The sequence below is a fragment of the Gorilla gorilla genome, chromosome 17 (assembly GCF_029281585.2).
Source record: "Gorilla gorilla gorilla isolate KB3781 chromosome 17, NHGRI_mGorGor1-v2.1_pri, whole genome shotgun sequence".
NCBI lineage: Eukaryota > Metazoa > Chordata > Mammalia > Primates > Hominidae > Gorilla > Gorilla gorilla.
This window is the reverse complement of record NC_073241.2, coordinates 75,322,009-75,337,009: the sequence shown is the minus strand read 5'-3', so window position 1 is coordinate 75,337,009 and position 15,001 is coordinate 75,322,009. Positions and strand designations below refer to the sequence as shown.

Here is a 15,001-nt window from a genome sequence, read left to right as displayed (position 1 = left end):
AAATTCAGATTGCCCCGAATTTTCGACTCAGAGGGTCTGAGGTGGGGCTAGGATCTGCAGATTAACGGGCTCCGTGGGAGGCTCCCTGCTGGTGGCCAGTCTCGGGGTTTAGCTGTTCACTGTTGCTACTCGTGCTAAACCACGGTCTAACACTACCGACACTTAATCGCCCTGGTCCTCAAGACAGCCGCGCCCCCAGCCGGGTGAGGCCCTCATCCTCTAGCACCGGATGGGGCCTGGGAACTGCTGCTTAGCAGATTCAGCTACCCACGTGGTCATCCGGGGCAACCACAAGGTCGACTCAAAAGACCAAAATAAATGTATAACGAATGCCAGGACCAAAGCCGGAATATATCTAATCATTCATTTTGAGGTTTAAACTTAAAAATGTTACATAAAAAAATAAGTAACCTGCCAAAAAATGCAGAGTGGCGGCGGCGGGGGTGGGGGAGGGGGCGGTGAACGCGAGGGGCAGTACTTCCGGGTCAGGTGGGCCGGCTGTCTTGACCTTCTTTGCGGCTCGGCCATTTTGTCCCAGTCAGTCCGGAGGCTGCGGCTGCAGAAGTACCGCCTGCGGAGTAACTGCAAAGATGCTGTCCGTGCGCGTTGCTGCGGCCGTGGTCCGCGCCCTTCCTCGGCGGGCCGGACTGGTGAGCACCGAGGGCCGGCATGATGGAAGCGGCCGGGTGGGGCTGCAGGGGGGTGGTGCGCCGGCTCGGTCGCTCTCTGCAGGAGGGCGAGGGGCTGTGGCGGATGCCGCCATCTTGCACCCGTGGCTGCTCCGGCTGGACAGAGCAGGCGACACAGGTGCCCTTTTGCTCGTCACCTGCGCAGAGTGAGGCAGAATGGTACAGGGCAGACAGTTAACTCGATGGTGTCCAGAGACAGGGCCTCAAGATTCCTGTCTTCGGCTGACAGCGGCCCGAAAGGGGGGTCTTGGGTAAAGGTCAGGTCTTGGGCGCTAGCTCTCCGAGGCCTGTTATGAATCGGTGAGGTTCCTCTCTTTCGATTCTTAGGGTCGCGTCCCGCTGAAGGTCAGAAAACTGCTGTCAGCTCTTGTTGAAGCTAGTCAGTGGAGTCTGACATTGTGTGAAGGTCAGCAGGCCCAGCATTTCACCTCTGCCTGGAGCTCAGTTTAGAGGAAAGGAATAAATGAAGGTGGTTTTTGGAATACTTACGTAGGCTTTCTCTTAGTGGTGAATACGAAACGACCGTGAAAACATCCTGCAGGTGCAAAGAACCATTTCATGTGGCCAGCACTGTGACAGCAGTGAAGCTGGTTTCTAAATTGTCTCTCCGGCAGAGTGTGTGCTTTGTGGCACTTGGACGTGTTTAAAGAATTTGTCCTTGAATTTTCCACCTGGTTTTGAGTAATTTTTAGTGATGGAGAATTCAAGTAAAAGAGAACAAGGTTGGAAAATGGCTGTAAGGGTTAATACCCTTCGTTATTTGTTTCCCTTGAAATTAACATGATTTCAGTGTAAACGCATTGACACTGACACTTTTTTTTGTTTGTTTTAAAAGTAATCTCAATTTGAAAGGTGAAATAAACATGTTGGCTGTTTTGCTGCCTTAACAGCCGCTGGTAGCATCTTGCTTTTCTGTTAACAAAAAAGCATTTTTAACGGTTTTCATCTAGCTCCTATGGAAGGTAGAGGCTTCAGAATTGACAGTGACCAGTCGCAGTATTACAACTTGAAGGAAGGAGAAACTGAAGGAAGTTCCAGGTGGCTGCAGGATTTGTTGAGAGAGTAAAATAAGTCCACATGCCACAGCTCTTGGTTTCTAATCTAACTCTAGCATTTATTCAGTTTTTGTTTGCTTGTTGTTTTTTTTTTTTTTTGAGATGGTGTCTCGCTCAGTCGCCCAGGCTGGATTGCAATGGCGTGATCTCCGCTCACTGCAACCACCGCCTCACAAGATCAAGTGATTCTCCCACCTCAGCCTCCCAAGTAGCTGGGATTACAGGCACCCGCCGTCATGCCCTGCTACTTTTTGTAGTTTTTCGTAGAGACGGGGTTTCACCATGTTGGCTAGGCTGGTCTTGAACTCCTGACCTCAGGTGATCCGCCCGCCTCGGCCTTCTAAAGTGCTGGGATTACAGGCATGAGCCGTCGTGCCCGGCCGCTTGTTGTTGTTGTTGTTGTTGTTGTTGTTTAAGTAAAATTGGAAATACTTTGAGTTTTGCCCGTTGTAGGAAGCCGTCTATCTTAGAATTCCTGCAACTCCATTAAAATACATTTAAAGTCAAAATAATAAAAATTGGGTACCTTTAAAGGGAAAGACGCTTACATTTTGTTAACAGTTGCTTTTTTTTTTTTTTTTTTTTTGAGACGGAGTTTTGCCTTTGTCGCCCAGGCTGGAGTGCAATGGCGCGATCTCGGCTCACCACAACCTCTGCCTCCCAGGTTCAAGCGATTCTCCTGCCTCAGCTTCCCGAGTAGCTGGGATTACAGGCATGTGCCACCACGCCCAGCTAATTTTGTATTTCTAGTAGAGACGGGGTTTCTCCATGTTGGTCAGGCTGGTCTCCAACTCCTGACCTTAGGTAATCCGCCCGCCTTGGCCTCCCAAAGTGCTGGGATTACAGGCATGAGCCACCGTGCCCTGCCAATAGTTGCTTTTTAAAATACTGACTGCCAGGCCGGGCGCAGTGGCTGACGTCTGTAATTCCGGCACTTTGGGAGGCCAAGGTGGGTGCATCACCTGAAGTCAGGAGTTCGAGATCAGCCTGGCCAACATGGCGAAACCCTGTCTCTACTAAAAATAAAAAAATTAGCCGGGCATGGTGGTGGTCGCCTGTAGTCCCAGCTACTCAGGAGGCTGAGGCACGAGAATCGCTTGAACCTGGGAGGTGGAGGTTGCAATGAGCCGAGATCGTGCCCCTGCACTCCAGCTTGGGTGACAGAATGAGACTCCGTCTCAGAAGGAAAAAAAAATGTGTGTGTGTATATATATATATATATATATTTATTTATTTACTGCCCAGTCTGAGCAATATGATGAAATCCTGTCTCTATAAAAAAAATAAGTACAAAAATTAGCCTGGCCAGGTGGCGCACTCCTGTGGTCCCACCTACTGGGGAGGCTGAGGTGGGAGGATCACCTGAGCCCAGGAAGTCGAGGCTGTAGTGAGCCTTGATTGAGCCACTGCACTCCGACCTGGGTGACAGAGTGAGACCCTGTCCCAAAAAAGAAAAAAAAATAAGCCGGGTGCGGTGCTCACGCCTATAATTCTAGCACTTTGGGAGGCCAAGGCAGGTGGATCACTTGAGGTCAGGAGTTCGAGACCAGCCTGGCCAGCATGGTGAAACCCCGTCTCTACTAAAAATATAAAAAATTAACCTGGTGGAGGTGGTGCACCCCTGTAGTCCCAGCTACTTGGGAGGCTGAGAATCGCTTGAGACTAGGAGGTGGAGGATTCAGTGAGCCGTCTCAAAAAAACAATAATAATAAAGTACAGACTGCATTTTAAAAATATACGAGTGTTTACTGTGTACTAGGAGCTGTATAAAAGGTTTTCACATATATCAAAAGCTACTTTACCATTTGACATTTTAAACAAAATGCTTTATATGTAATTAGTATTTTCACCAGTACTTTGATCACACTAAGCTGGCATTTGTTTAAGCTTGTAAGTTTTATAAAGGCTTTGTTAAAAATCAAATTTTTAAGAATACTTTTGCACTAGGTCTCCAGAAATGCTTTGGGTTCATCTTTCATTGCTGCAAGGAACCTCCATGCCTCTAACACTCATCTTCAGAAGACTGGTAAGTTATTATTTCTCAGTCTACACCGCACTTACTAGATGAAGATATAAATTACATACATCGTATAACTGTGGTGAGTTGTTTTTCATTTGTTAGTTTTTTCTCTAGTTTGTATAGACTCTCAGGTTCTTAAACCATAATGTTACCATTTAGCCCTGCCATGGTTCTCTTGTTATAGTCAAATGAACTACTGTTACATATTTTTCTTTTGATATTAGTACGGCTTCTTTGTTCTGGTAATGGCCCTTGGGTAGAAACAGAAAGAACATATACTAGGTAATGGAATCTTTGTGACCTCTGGAAGACTTCCTTTTTCCTTTTCTAAAAGGCATTAGAAAAAATGTAAGTTCTTATTGATAGGTTTTCTTATTCTTTTTCTTTTTTTTTGAGACAGAATCTTGCTCTGTCGCCAGGCTGGAGTGCAGTGGCAAGATCTTGGCTCACTGCAACCTCTGCCTCCTGAGTTCAAGCAATTCTACTGCCTCAGTCTCCCGACTAGCTGGGATTACAGGCATGCACCACCATGCCCGGCTAATTTTTTGTATTTTAGTAGAGACAAGGTTTCACCATGTTGGCCAGGATGGTCTCGATCTCCTGACCTCGTGATATGCCTGCCTCGGCCTCCCAAAGTGCTGGGATTAAAGGTGTGAGCCACCGCACCGGTCCACTGATAGGTTTTATTTTTTCAAAGGCAGTAGCTACTAGATATTTGGCAATCCGTGAACTTGCACATTACAGATGCAGTAGAGAAGTAGGGAGGCGAGCATAGGAAGACACTATAAGTTGGGGAATTTCTTTGGAGATGAGTATTTGGACTTTTAAAATAAAGGTTAAATATATATGTGTGTGAGAGTATGTGTGTATATATGTGTGTGTGTGTATGTGTACACACACCCACACGTTCAGCATATGTTTTTCTTTTTTCTTTTTTTTTGAGATGGAGTTTTGCTCTTGTTGCCCAGGCTGGAGTGCAGTGGCATGATCTGGGCTCACTGCAGCCTCTGCCTCACGGGTTCAAGTGATTCTCCTACCTCAGCCTCCTGAGTAGCTGGGATTACAGGTGCCCACCACCACGCCCAGCTAATTTTTGTATTTTTAGTAGAGACGAGGTTTCACCATGTTAACCAGGCTGGTCTCGAACTCCTGACCTCAGGTGATCTGCCTGCCTTGGCCCCCCAAAGTGGTGGGATTACAGGCATGAGGCACCGTGCATGGCCTCCTTTTTTTTGAGACTGTTGCCCAGGCTGGAGTGCAGTTGCGCCATCTCAGCTCACTGCAACCTCCACCTCCCAGGTTCAAGTGATTCTCCTGAGTCAGCTTCCCTAGTGGCTAGGATTACAGGCACGCACCACCACACCCGGCTAATTTTTGTATTTTTAGTAGAGATAGAGTTTTGCCATGTTGGCCTGGCTGGTCTCAAAGCCCTGACCTCAGGGGATCCATCTATCTTGGCCTCCCAAAGTGCTGGGATGTTTTTTTATTTTGTTTTGTTTTGTTTTTTGAGACAGAGTTTCGCTCTGTTGCCCAAGCTGGGGTGCAGTAGCATAGTCTTGGCTCACTGGACCCTCCACCTCCTGGGTTTGAGTGATTCTCTCCTGCCTCAGCCTCCTGAGTAGCTGGTATTACAAGCATGCACCACCACAGCTGGCTAATTTTTTTTTTTTTTTCTTAGTAGAGATGGGATTTTGCTGTGTTGGCCAGGCTGGTCCAAACTCTTGGCCTCAGGTGGTCTGCCCGCCTCCCAAAGTGCTGGTATTACTGGCGTGAGCCATTGCACCCAACTCCTGTATGCTAAGATGAAGAATACCACCTATACTACCCTGTGTGCCTTGAAAGAGAAAGACACTTACACTTTGTTAACAGTTGATTTTTATTTTTTATTTTTTATTTTTTTGAGATAGAGTCTTGCTCTGTCTCCAGGCTGGAGTGCAGTGGGGCTATCTCAGCTCACTGCAACCTCCTTCTCCCAGGTTCAAGTGATTCTCGTGCCTCAGCCACCCAAGTAGCTGGGATTACAGGCATGCACCACCATGCCTGGCAAACTTTTGTGTTTTTAGTAGAGATGGGGGTTTCACCATGTTGCCCAGGCTGGTCTTGAACTCCTGGCCTCAAGTGATCCACCCCCTTTGGCATCCCAAAGTGCTGGTTTTACAGGCATGATCTACCGTGCCTGGCCAACAGTTGGTTTTTAAAATATGTTTTTATTGAATTTAGCCAAAAATTCAGGTTTTAACATAGTTACAGATTTCTTAGAAATTAAAGGAGAACATTTATTTTAAGGGTTTTACTTAATTTGATTAGCTTCTTGTCTGGTTTACATTTGTTTTGTGAGGACTTTTTTTCCCTTAATCACTTGGTTTTATTTTCATAGCTTTTAGAAATAGAATCTCATGTTACATTGTAGAATATATATATATATATAATTTTTTTGTGTGTGATAGTCTCACTCTGTCACCTATGCTGGAGTGCAGTGACACAATCTTGGCTTACTGTGACTTCCACCTCCCAGGTTCAAGCAGTTCTCCTGTCTCAGCCTCCTGAGTAGCTGGGACTACAGGCATGCCCATGCCCAGCTAATTTTTTTTTTATTTTTAGTGGAGACGGGGTTTCACCATGTTGGCCAGGCTGGTCTCGAACTCCTTACCTCAAGTGATCTGCCTGCCTCAGCCTCCTAAAGTGCTAGCATTACCACTGTGGCTAGCGTGAGCCACCGTGCTGGGTCTGTAGAATATATTTGGATTATTATGATCACAAAACTAGTTTTTTGTTGTTGAGAAATGGGCTTTGAAAAGATTCGAGGACCAGATTATTATTATTATTATTATTATTATTATTATTATTTTGAGATGGAGTTTTTGCCCTTGTTACCCAGGCTTGAGTGCAATGGTGTGATTTCAGCTCACCGCAACCTCCGCCTCCTGGGTTCAAGCGATTCTTCTGCCTCAGCCTCCACCTCCCGAGTAGCTGGGATTACAGGCATGCGCCACCATGCCCAGCTAATTTTGTATTTTTAGTAGAGACGGTGTTCTCCATGTTGGTCAGGCTGGTCTCAAACTCCTGCCCTTAGGTGATCTGCCTGCCTCAGCCTCCCAAAGTGCTGGGATTACAGCTGTGAGCCACCATGCCTGGCCCAGATTATTTTTTTAATTGAATTGAATTGTCTTCCATAGGGACTGCTGAGATGTCCTCTATTCTTGAAGAGCGTATTCTTGGAGCTGATACCTCTGTTGACCTTGAAGAAACTGGGCGTGTCTTAAGTATTGGTGATGGTATTGCCCGCGTACATGGGCTGAGGAATGTTCAAGCAGAAGAAATGGTAGAGTTTTCTTCAGGCTTAAAGGTAAATTATAAAATAAGATCTTGGTGTTTTAGGATCTAAGTCTTCTCAGTTATTCATTTAGCAATTCAAAGATTGTATCAGATTTTTAAAAAACTTTGTCTTAATTTGCCTCAGATTTTTTTCTTGTTATTATCATAGATTGTAAAGAGAATAAACTTAAGGGTTTGAATTAGCCAGGTTTTTTTACTCTAGGGACTGATTTATACATAACTTGTAGCCACTGGCTCCAAAATATAAAATTGAATAAACTTTCACCTCAAATCCAAGAAGTTGAAGTCTGTTCTATCTTGCTGTTAAGATTATTTTATACAAAAGCAAAGCATTTGATAACTTCAACAAAATTTTTCTGGTGGAAATTGGAAGTCCGTGACTTTGTATTTCTAGTGAGTAGACATATTGTTCAAAGGCGAGTTTTGGTGTAGCTATCAGACGCTCTCTAATGTAAGTCTACTTTGTATTGGGTTGAGCCTCATCTGTCAGGGTATGAGAAATAAGTTGTAGGAGTTAGGGAAAGCAGAGGATGACATCTGGATAAACTAGAGAGAGTGGAACTGTCTAGTAGGCATGCAGATATGGGAAAAGATAGTCTTGATACTCTTGGTAATGTCTACTACGGAAAAAGAGCCACTTGATGTGGAAGAATAATTACAGAGCCCAAAGTTATCATTAGCTGTAAGACATTGGCCAATTTAGCATCTTCAGTGTACAGTATTTATCTTTGAAAGGTGAGGTCGAAACAGATTAATTCTGAGTTCCCCTTTTAGCTTTTGAAATCCAAGTGTCTAGAACAGTACTGTCCAATAGTATTGGAAATACGTAGTATTCTGCAGTGATGAGAATACATCTGTGCTGTTTAATATGGTACCTACTATACTATCACTATTAATCATGTAAAATGTGGCTAGTGTGACAGGAACTGAATTTTTAATCTTTTAAATTTGACAAATTTAAATAGCTACATGTGGTTAATGGATGCTGTATTGAACATCAGAGATGTAGGTTCAGGTTTTTGGATCTGTAATGATATTCCATGATACTCCAAGTACTTCTCCAGAGTTTTCATTATTGACCAGACTATTCCTGGAATAGCCTTTTTGCTTGAGACATGATTTAAAGATCTAAAATATAGTTTTGATGAGAGATGATTTGGTGCTGTTACGTTATGAAAATTTGTATTTGATTGGTTACAGTTAGGTAGCTTTTAATTTCACTTTCTACTAACTCGAAGAGTACAGGTTTTGATTAATTTTTGAAACTGTTTATGGAGCTTCTCACACAAATAAGATGATAATCAAATTTGTCTTAAGATTTCCATTTGGCCTTCATCGCTTTATTTCATACTGATCACCCAGCCCAAGAATCATTGCCAAAGAAAATGCAGTGGAAAAAAGCTTATTAACCTGTCCAATTTCTTTGCTTCTGTAATAGTTATTTGAGGATATGATAGTGAGCATATTAGGCTTATCAGTGTGCTGTCCTAAGATTATTCAAGGGAACATGTTGCTATTTTAAAAGTCTTAATCAGAGAGGGTTGTTTGTTAGTTGGAAAAGTACTCAAGAATAAACCAGGTGAAAAGGACAATACTGCTTTTCCCCCCTGACTATTTTCTTATGTAGTATTCGTGTATGGGGAGGAGTGCCCATTCAGCTTCATTGATGTTCAATTGTGTCTTTTGTGCAGGGTATGTCCTTGAACTTGGAACCTGACAATGTTGGTGTTGTCGTGTTTGGAAATGATAAACTAATTAAGGAAGGAGATATAGTGAAGAGGACAGGAGCCATTGTGGACGTTCCAGTTGGTGAGGAGCTGTTGGGTCGTGTAGTTGATGCCCTTGGTAATACTATTGATGGAAAGGTAGGTTTAATGTTCGTTAGATATAGTTGCAGCTTCTAACAAACATCAAAACTGATTATGCTTAGGGTTTTTCTTTTTATTTTTTTAACAGGGTCCAATTGGTTCCAAGATGCGTAGGCGAGTTGGTCTGAAAGCCCCTGGTATCATTCCTCGAATTTCAGTGCGGGAACCAATGCAGACTGGCATTAAGGCTGTGGATAGCTTGGTGCCAATTGGTCGTGGTCAGCGTGAGCTGATTATTGGTGACCGACAGACTGGGTAAAGACTCAAAAGCATATTAAAAGTTCTAACTAAAATTTGCTCAATGGAAGGATTATATTTTAGTCTTGGAATGGTAAATGGTAATGGGGACATTAGAATCTAATACGAGGATTAATAGTAAAATTTCAGCTGGGAAGTGAAGGGGGCCAGCCCCTCCACACCTGTGGGTATTTCTCATCAGGTGGGATGAGCTAGCTCAGTCGGTAGAGCATGGGACTCTTAATCCCAGGGTCGTGGGTTTGAGCCCCATGTTGGGCACCAGATGAAGGGGGCCAGCCCCTCCACACCTGTGAGTATTTCTCGTCAGGTGGGTTGAGAGATTGAGAAAATAAATAAGACACAGAGACAAAGTATAGAGAAAGAACAGTGGGCCCAGGGGAACGGCGCTCAGCATACGGAGGACCCATGCCGCCACTGGTCTCTGAGTTCCCTCAGTATTTATTGATCACTATCTCTACTATCTCGGTGTGGGGGATGTGGCAGGACTATAGGGTTAATGGTGGGGAGAGGGTCAGCAGGAAAACGTGAGCAAAGGTCTCTGTGTCATAAATAAGTTTTAGGAAAGGTGCTGTGCCTTGATGTGCATGTAGGCCAGATTTATGTTTGACTTTACACAAACATCTCAGTGCAGTAAAGAGCAGTATTGCTGCCAGCATATCTCACCTCCAGCCATAGGGTGGTTTTCTCCTATCTCAGTAAATAGAATGTACGATCGGGTTTTACACCAAGACATTCCATTCCCAGGGACAAGCAGGAGACAGATGCCTTCCTCTTATCTCAACTGCAAAGAGGCTTTCCTCTTTCACTAATCCTCCTCAGCACAGACCCTTTACGAGTATCGGGCTGGGGGACGGTCAGGTCTTTCCCTTCCCTCGAGGCCATATCTCAGGCTGTCTCAGTGGGGAGAAACCTTGCACAATACCCAGGCTTTATTGGGCAGAGGGCCCTACAGCCTTCCACAGTGCATTGTGTCCATGGGTACTCGAGACTGGAGAATGGCGATGACTTTTACAAAGTATACTGCCTGCAAACACATTTTTACCAAAGCACATCCTGCACAGCCCTAAATCCATTAAACCTTAAGTCAACACAGCACATGTTTCTGCGAGCACAGGGTTGGGGCTATGGTTACAGACTAACAGCATCTCAAGGCAGAAGAATTTTTCTTAGTACAGAACAAAATGGAGTTTCTTATGTCTTCTTCTTTCTGCATAGACACAGTAACAGTCTGATCTCTCTTTCTTTCCCCCACAGGGAAGTCCTTTTAAGTTTAGGAAGATTTATATTTACTTTCTCTTTTTAAAGGAAAACCTCAATTGCTATTGACACAATCATTAACCAGAAACGTTTCAATGATGGATCTGATGAAAAGAAGAAGCTGTACTGTATTTATGTTGCTATCGGTCAAAAGAGATCCACTGTTGCCCAGTTGGTGAAGAGACTTACAGATGCAGGTATTAAAAGAAATTTAGTCCCATTGCTATTATCTTAAGTCCCGTTGCTGCTGATTGTAGAATAGCTTCTACTTAATGAAGGCATATTTTAATTACTTCCTAATGGGCTGAAATTCCTAATACAAATCCGTAAGTAAAATAATGTAAAACAGTAGTACATTTAAAGGGTTTGTTGGTTTCTTTAAAGTGGAAGCTGTTTGATTCTGATTAACTCTTTTTTTGTTGTTTGAGACGGAGTTTCACTCTTGTTGCCCAGGCTGGAGTGCGATGGCACGATCTCAGCTCACTGCAACCTCTGCCTCCTGGGTTCAAGCGATTCTCCTGTCTCAGCCTCCCGAGTAGCTGGGATTACAGGTGCATGCCACCACGTCTGGCTAATTTTTGTATTTTTAGTAGAGATGGAGTTTCCTCATATTGGTCAGGCTGGTCTCGAACTCCTGACCTCAGGTGATCACCCGCCTAGGGCCTCCCAAAGTGCTGGGATTACAGGCATGAGCCACTGCGCCTGGCCTGATTAACTCTTAATGGTAAATATTTGTAGCACTTGGGTAATTTTTTTAGTAGCCTCCAATTTAAAACCACAATATTGATAAAATTGTAAAATGTATTTTCTCAGATGCCATGAAGTACACCATTGTGGTGTCGGCTACGGCCTCGGATGCTGCCCCACTTCAGTACCTGGCTCCTTACTCTGGCTGTTCCATGGGAGAGTATTTTAGAGACAATGGCAAACATGCTTTGATCATCTATGACGACTTATCCAAACAGGTCAAAGGAAATTTTTAGAATCCATTTATTTGTACTGAAGTAAAAGTTCACATACGCAACTTCTATTTAATAGGTTAACTTCACAAACCTATTCTGTACCATAGGCTGTTGCTTACCGTCAGATGTCTCTGTTGCTCCGCCGACCCCCTGGTCGTGAGGCTTATCCTGGTGATGTGTTCTACCTACACTCCCGGTTGCTGGAGAGAGCAGCCAAAATGAACGATGCTTTTGGTGGTGGCTCCTTGACTGCTTTGCCAGTCATAGAAACACAGGCTGGTGATGTGTCTGCTTACATTCCAACAAATGTCATTTCCATCACTGACGGACAGGTATTATTTTAATGATTAAAATAAATGTTAAAAAAAAGATTTGGATAATTCTAAGGCATTGGTTGAGACTAATGGTATATTGACTGATTTGCTAAATGCATTTTACTTTTTATTATGGAAAATTTCAAATACATAGAAAAGTTAGGAGAATGGCATAGTGAAACCCCATGTATCTGTCACCCAGTTATTTCATAGAGTAGTGTGTTTCGTTCTAGTTTCATTTTTAACCACTACTGTTCTCCCTTCTAGATAATTTTGAATCAAATAGAAATTATATCACTTCATTTGTATGTATTTCAGTATAAATATGTTGCCTATTATGTTTTTTTCTCATCTCATGCACATCTCCTAATTGCAGCAATAAAATATACAGGTCAGGTCGTGAAAGATTTGGGGTACTGATGCTTTGCATTGTTAGGTTTTGAGTTTCAGCTTTTTGGCATAATGACTTAAATTTGAAGATAGTTGATTTCTTACTTTAAGCTTGCTAGCGTGTGTATTTCCTTACATTATAGATCTTCTTGGAAACAGAATTGTTCTACAAAGGTATCCGCCCTGCAATTAACGTTGGTCTGTCTGTATCTCGTGTCGGATCCGCTGCCCAAACCAGGGCTATGAAGCAGGTAATTTTGCATCACTTTGGCAGTAAGGGGGCTATCATTAGATTAGCATCTTAAGGTATTAATATATTAACTATATTTGTATAGTGCTCTGTGTCACTGAGTTACAGTACAGTAATTTCTGTATTTCAGGTGGCAGGTACCATGAAGCTGGAATTGGCTCAGTATCGTGAGGTTGCTGCTTTTGCCCAGTTCGGTTCTGACCTCGATGCTGCCACTCAACAACTTTTGAGTCGTGGCGTGCGTCTAACTGAGTTGCTGAAGCAAGGACAGTATTGTAAGTTGTTCTTTTCTTCATTTGGTCAGGTTCCTATTGTGTATCAGGGTCTTCCCAGGCCTACAGAGCTACATCACGTATCACGGCCTGTACTACGTGTTGTTATCTGTTATCTTTTGTCAAAGGCACTTTTACTTAAACTACATTTGTTTTTTGATTTTTGATTTTTTTTTTTTTTTTTTTTTGAGATGAAGTTTCATTCTTATGGCCTAGGCTGAAGTGCAATGGCGCGACCTTGGCTCATTGCAACCTCCACCTCCTGGATTCATGCGATTCTCCTGCCTCAGCCTCCTGAGTAGCTCACATTACAGGTGTGAGCCACCACGCCTGGCTAATTTTTGTATTTTTAGTAGAGACAGGGTTTCACCATGTTGGCCAGCCTGGTCTCGAACTCCTGACCTCAGGCAATCCACCCTGCCTCAGCCTCCCAAAGTGCTGGGATTACAGGTGTGAGCCCCCATGCCCGGCCCTGTATTCTCTTTTTTAAAGAGAGAGAGTGTCTTGCAGTGTCACCCAGGCTGGAGTGCAGTGGTGCCATCATAGCTCACTGCAGGCTTGAACTCCTGGGCTCAAGCAGTCCTGCAGCCTTAGCTTCCTGAGTAGCTAAGACTACGGGCATGCACTACCATGCCTGGCTAATTTTTTTGTATTTTGTAGAGACAGGGTCTCACTATGTTGCCCAGGCTGGTCTTGAACTCCTGGCCTTATGCCATCTTCCTGCCTCTCAAAGTGCTGGTATTACAGGCGTGAGCCACCATGCCCGGCCTCAAACTACCTTTCTTTTTTTTTTTTTCTTTCTTTCTTTTTTTTTTTTAATACGGAGTCTCCTTCTGTCACCCAGGCTGGAGTATATTTTTAGTAGAAATGGTAAAACCTCTACCGTTTTGGCCAGGCTGATCTCGAACCCCTGACCTTAGGTGGTCCACCCGCCTCAGAGTCCTAAAGTGCTGGGATTACAGGTGTGAGTTACCGTGCCCGGCCCAAACTACATTTCTTATTATCATTTGAGTGTAAATGATAGAGGCTTCACAACCAGGAAAACTTAAGTATATTTAATGTCTTCCTTTCAGGAATTAAGGGCTGTTAGAGTCCCCTCGTTAGAGTCCCCTCCCCCACTTGGCTATATGAATGTGTAATTTGGCAGATTTCAAAGAAAGTTAATACGTTTTTATTTTGTCAAGTCATTTCAGCAAAATATTTATACTCAAAACAGTATTAACACTGTCAGATTATAAACAGTGCTTATGGACTATACTGAAAGATTATGCCTCAAGCCTTGAAAATATAAGAAATAACTGTTTTCTGTCGGGGGAGGGAGGAAGGATTATTAAGTGGAGTTCTAGGTCATTGATATTGTGAAGAATAGATAATTTACAGGGACATGTTAGGAATTGGAGAAAAAGTAAGTTTTCCTGACCTTGGTAACATGGCATTCATTTCTTTGAGCAACTCACTTGGCATTCTTCTTGTATCTTTTCAGCTCCCATGGCTATTGAAGAACAAGTGGCTGTTATCTATGCGGGTGTAAGGGGATATCTTGATAAACTGGAGCCCAGCAAGATTACAAAGTTTGAGAATGCTTTCTTGTCTCATGTCGTCAGCCAGCACCAAGCCTTGTTGGGCACTATCAGGTATGAATGCAATTGTTGGCATCTTTTTTTAAAGTTATGTTTAAGATATGAAGTTAAAATTATTTTCAAATCTGTAGTTAGGCTAGTCATTAAAATTTTTTCCAGGTCAGAACTTACGACCTGCTTTTATTTCCAAATAGGGCTGATGGAAAGATCTCAGAACAATCAGATGCAAAGCTGAAAGAGATTGTAACAAACTTCTTGGCTGGATTTGAAGCTTAAACTCCTGTGGATTCACATCAAATACCAGTTCAGTTTTGTCATTGTTCTAGTAAATTAGTTCCATTTGTAAAAGGGTTACTCTCATACTCCTTATGTACAGAAATCACATGAAAAATAAAGGTTCCATAATGTATAGTTGTTTTCTGTCATTTGTGTTATTCTTTAAAACCAAGATCAAATTGAGAAATTGGTAAGCAAATGCTTCTTGATCTATTTTACTTGAATATTGGTACAGTCAACTGGGCTAGATAATTCAAGGCTGAGCTCTTTGTAAGTTTGTTTTTTTTTTTTTTTTTTTTTTTTTTTGAGACGGATTCTCACTCTGTCACTGAGGCTGGAGTGCAGTGGCACCCTGTCGGCCCACTGCAACCTCCGTCTCCGGGTTCAAGCAATTCTCTTGCCTCAGCCTCCCACGTAGCTGGGATTACAGGTGCCCACCACCACGCCTGGCTAGTTTTTTAGTATTTTTAGTAG

General features: G+C 43.2%; 1 protein-coding gene across 1 annotated transcript; it reads left to right on the top strand.

Annotated features, from left to right (window-relative positions):
• The first annotated feature begins 34 nt into the window (after positions 1–34).
• ATP5F1A (ATP synthase F1 subunit alpha) lies at positions 35–14,660 on the top strand. The gene is made up of 12 exons (XM_004059364.4): positions 35–650; positions 3,692–3,770; positions 6,941–7,110; positions 8,792–8,965; positions 9,057–9,223; positions 10,532–10,680; positions 11,297–11,448; positions 11,553–11,777; positions 12,293–12,400; positions 12,530–12,674; positions 14,155–14,305; positions 14,446–14,660. The coding sequence occupies exons 1-12, from the start codon at positions 591–593 to the stop codon at positions 14,525–14,527; spliced, it is 1,662 nt and encodes a 553-aa protein (XP_004059412.1). The 5' UTR covers positions 35–590; the 3' UTR covers positions 14,528–14,660.
• The last annotated feature ends 341 nt before the right edge of the window (positions 14,661–15,001 follow it).

Coding starts and splice junctions, on each gene's coding strand:
- ATP5F1A (XM_004059364.4), top strand. CDS start 591: ATGCTGTCCGTGCGCGTTGCTGCGGCCGTGGTCCGCGCCCTTCCTCGG. Junction 651..3,691: donor TTCCTCGGCGGGCCGGACTG/GTGAGCACCGAG, acceptor CTTTTGCACTAG/GTCTCCAGAAATGCTTTGGG. Junction 11,449..11,552: donor ATGACGACTTATCCAAACAG/GTCAAAGGAAAT, acceptor TCTGTACCATAG/GCTGTTGCTTACCGTCAGAT.